At 58.9% G+C, this 4,270-nt stretch overlaps 1 protein-coding gene across 1 annotated transcript in view; it reads left to right on the top strand.

Moving 5' to 3' along the window:
• The window catches only part of ETH_00027195 (uncharacterized protein), a gene marked incomplete at both ends in the record, with an annotated part of 3,542 nt that extends 670 nt beyond the window's left edge, over positions 1–2,872 (top strand). Inside the window, 3 exons of the mRNA XM_013372778.1 lie at positions 65–691; positions 1,538–2,121; positions 2,481–2,872. Of these exons, the coding sequence (XP_013228232.1) occupies positions 65–691; positions 1,538–2,121; positions 2,481–2,872 (1,603 nt within the window). The remainder of the gene's footprint in view (positions 1–64; positions 692–1,537; positions 2,122–2,480) is intronic.
• Between the last annotated feature and the right edge of the window lie 1,398 nt (positions 2,873–4,270).

Genomic DNA, 4,270 nt, shown 5'->3' with positions numbered 1-4,270 from the left:
TCGACGGCCAAGAGGCTGTGGGGGAGCTGCCTGCAGTCTTGACTCCCATGTCTTCCTTGTCAAGTTCGGACTCTTCTCTCTCGCGGGCCTCTTCGCCTTCTCAGAGCAGAGAGGCCTCCAGGGGCCCGGGGCCCCGCCGGGGCGAGGGGGCCCCCCTGGGGGTGCAGGGGCCCCCTGTGGGGGGGGGCCCCCCGGGGCCCCCCGGACGGTCCGCTGGGCCGGGCCTACGGGAGGGGGGGGCCCCCTCACTGGACTGGCCGCCCGGGCTTGGGGGTCCTCTGGGGGCGCCTCCGGGGGCCCCGCTGGGAGGGGGGGGCCCGCTGGGGGCCCCGCTGGGGGGGCCCCTGGGAGGCCCCCTGGGGGCCCCCCTGGGCCCCTCGAGGCCTGCGTCCGGGTATGGGGCGAGGTCACCTGGAGGTGACCCCGGCCCCGGCGGGGCCCCCGGGGCGGCCCCCGTTGGGGAGGCCGGGGCGCATGCAAAGAGAAGCCCCGGGAGACGCAGCGGGAAGTTTTTGTTTGACCTTTGGGTCCCAACAACTTTCCATCCTCTTGGGAAAGATGCAGTGAAGGCCGTTTTGGGGGCCCGCGGAAATACCCACAAAGAAATGGAAAGGGTCGCGGGGGCCCATGTGCAGATTTACGGCAAACAGCTCAACAGAAATACCAAAAAACACGAATATGACGAATTCAGGTGAGACGCCAGCAATGCCTGCATGCATGCATGCATGCATGCATGCGTGCATGCATGCATGCGTGCATGTGTGCATGCTTGCCTGCATGCATGCATGCATGCGTGCTTGCATGCATGCACGGGGCGTTGGGGCTGCTGTTGAGCGCCGTCGATGTTTGGGGGCTGTTGCTGCTGCTGCTTCGTAGCGGGTGTACGTACACCTCAGTGGCCACGAGCGCACAGCGAAGCGCTACACTCTTCAGTAGTTTTATTTTAGCTAGAAATAATGAAAACTAATTAAAACTAATTAGAATTAATCCAAATTCATTAGAATTAATTAGAAATGAGGGGCCAGAAGATGCGGTAACGGACACGGCGCAGCAAAAGTCCAAAATAATCGGCTGCCCGTGTACACGCAACAAACCGCAGGCGGTACTGCTGCTGCTGGCCCAACGGCAGCAGCAGCAGCAGCCGCAGCGGCAGTAAACTCAGGAGCAGCAGCAGCAAGAGCCCAAGCAGCAGCAGCAATAGGCTTAGGAGCAGCAGCAGACCTGTAGGTGTAGCCCAAGGCTCGAGGGGAGGCTGAAGCCGATAGTCTGCACTGTTTGTACATCCCAGCTGCACTGCCTTCGCCGCCGCTTGACGCATGCGTGCATGCATGCACGCATACATGCATGCACGCATGCATGCGCGCATGCATGCATGCATGCAACAGCTTTCTCAGCTCCCCTCTTCTGCTGCTGGCTGGCGTTCACCGCTTTTGACGCGCTGCAGCTTCTGCTGCTGCGTCTGCTGCTGCTGCCGCGTTGCTGCTGCTGCTGCTGCTGCTGCTGGTGAGTGTTTCTGGAGGGTTTGTGGGCGCTGCAGGGACAACCAGCCGCTGCACCTGGTGGTCACGAGCGACAGGCTGCGCAACCCAAACCCTAGTCCCGAAGAGCAGCTGCAAATAGTGCATCGGCTGCAGCACATGTTGGAGGGCCTTGTGCGGGACTGCTGGCCCCCGGGGGCTGGCCACCCGCCGCATGCATTCTTCGAGAAGCAGCAGTGTTTGGGGCCCTCCACGGGGCCCCTCGTGGAGGTGCACCCGCTGGACGGTTCCTGCAGAGTGGCGGGGGCCCCGGGGGCCCCCAGCGGTGGGGGGGGGCCCCCGCGCCTGCCCGCCAACCCCGCTGCTGCTGCGCCCGGGGGCCCCCTCGCGCTGCAGCAGCAGCGCGCCAACGACCCGGCGCCCCAGGACCCCAGGGGGGCCCCCCCGGACAGGCAAGCGGGGGGACCCCTCCCCTTCCCCCAGCCCCCGTCGGGGCCCCCGCCGCCCCCGCAGCAAGCCCCCCCGCAGCAGCAGCTGCAGCAGCAGCAGCAGCTGCAGCAGCAGCAGGAGGAGTCGTCCTCGCAGGCCCCCTGGGCCCACCCGGACCCCGCAGCTGTCCACGCCCTGACCACTGGACCACGAGGTGGGCTGCTGCTGGGGGCCCCCAAGAGAGCTGCAGCATGCAGACTTTTCCGCTTTTTTGGGGTTTTGTCAGATCCACCCAGGGGCCGCGAAGAGGCACTTGCTGGCTTCTTCTTTAGGGGAATAACTACAGCTTTTGCAGCAGGATTTGCTGCTCCTTTGCAGCAGGAGCAGCAGCAGCAACAGCGCCTAGGACCAGCTAGCCCCGGGCGAGGGTTTAGGGTTTAGGGTTTAGGGTTTCGGCTTGCGGGTTTCGGACAGGCTGTAGGCGTAGTCCTCCGGGCTGGTGGCTGGAGGGCGTGAGGATACAGGGTTGAGGGTTTAGGGTTTAGGGTTTAGGGTTTGGTGCGTGCGTCGCAGGGGAGGCGCGGTACCAGGGGGACCCGAGTTTGCTGCTGGACCTGCCGCCGTCAGTGTGTCTGCTGATGCTGACGCTGCAGGGGCTGCATGCGCTGCTGGCTGAAGAGGGCCCCTGTTCGTTTGCTGCACTTCCGCAGCGTTTTGCAACCAAGTGGGAAGTGCCTCTGCGTTACGTGCGCGCGGAGTACGGGCTGGGGCCCTCCTGCGCCTTGTCTTGGAACGACACTCTCTTGGGTTTCCTCAGCCTTTTCCCCGAGATCTTCACCCTCGCCAACACCCAGGGGGCCCCCTGGGGGGCCCCCGAACACCCGGGGGGCCCCACCGTCGCCTCCGTAGACGCCCCCCAGTTCAGAGCCGTCGCAGCGCGCATGCGCCACCTCGTCGCCTCCTAGCCCCGCACACCTAGGGGGCCCCCAGGGGCTCCAAGGGGAGACCCACAGGGGCTCCCCGGGGACCCACAGGGGCCCCACGAGGGCCCTACTGGGGCCCGGTGGGGCTCCTGAGGGGCCCCGGCGGGGTTTTTGTGAGGCTTCTCTGGGGTTTCCGTGGTGTACTTTGAGGTGTATGTACAGCTGTTTCGGGTGTCTGCACTTGCAAAGGCGTGCGCGGTTTGCGGTGTACGGACAGCTCTGCCCACTGGGGTGTACGTCGAGCTTCACTTTGTTTCTCAAGTGTAAATGCGCCTTAGAGTTTCGGGCTGCCGGGTGTACGTACACCCGAAGAACGAGAGCCCACAACACATGCAAAGGGCTGGTCTGCAGCAGAAGTTTGGAAAGAAAGAGCAGCGCAGCAGCTGGGGAAGCAAAAGAGACAAAGTGTGGGGCCCCGAAGTTGCCCCGCTTTTTGCTTCTCTCTTTGCCCCTGTCGGGCCTCAAGTCGCTGCTTGTTTGCATCATAATGCATTTGAAAGTGCGTGCATGTTTGCAGTGATCTTGCACATACTATGTATATTATATATATTTATATATATATGTATAATATATATACGTATATATATATGTATTTACCCATATTTATGTACATATTGCTGCATATACGTACACAGACACGGCGGTGTATGTACACCTGGACGTAATATGAACAAACATATATATATGCACGCATAAGAGGTCGACATAAATACATAAATGTTTAGAATTCATTTCTAAACACAATTGCATGCTTCTTTGGGTCTATTTTTGCATGCGGGTTTTTGCATACGGGTAAAGGCTGAGGTGTACGTACACCGCACGTCCACGCGCAGACGAACGCGGCTTAGCCGCTGTTGCTCAAAAAGGTTCAAAAGAACTCTAATAAGGGCATTTTAATGTCCTTTCCCATTATGTGTTTGCATGCATTAATAAATGTGCAAATGAATTTTAAATATATTTGCCCCTACGCCTACGCCCAAGTGTATGTACGCAGCAACGTCCAAAGCATGCATGGGAATACATATGTATAGAAATATGTGCTCGTTATGTGCTCGCATATATTCAAATAATATTCATTACATTTATAAATATACATATAACATATATATATATGTGTATATAATATATATATATATATAAGCGATATGTACGTATAGAGAGATTTTCTGCATGCATGCATTGATGCTGAGAGCCTGAGGGTTTTCGAGAGCCTGAGAGGCCTTTTGGAAGCTAAAGAGGTTTAGGGTTTGGCGTTATGCTAAGGCTGGAAGGGTTTAGGGTTTGGGACCAGGGCTTTGGTCCGAAAGAAAGTGTTTAGGGCCTCTGCGCGGGGGGTTTGGAGTTTGGGGTTTAGGGTTTGGGGTTAGGACTGTGGTTCAA

This window comes from Eimeria tenella, genomic scaffold (assembly GCF_000499545.2).
Source record: "Eimeria tenella Houghton genomic scaffold, Eth_scaff108, whole genome shotgun sequence".
NCBI classification, from domain to species: domain Eukaryota; phylum Apicomplexa; class Conoidasida; order Eucoccidiorida; family Eimeriidae; genus Eimeria; species Eimeria tenella.
The sequence above is the reverse complement of the archived record's forward strand: the minus strand, read 5'-3'. Positions and strand labels throughout refer to the sequence as shown.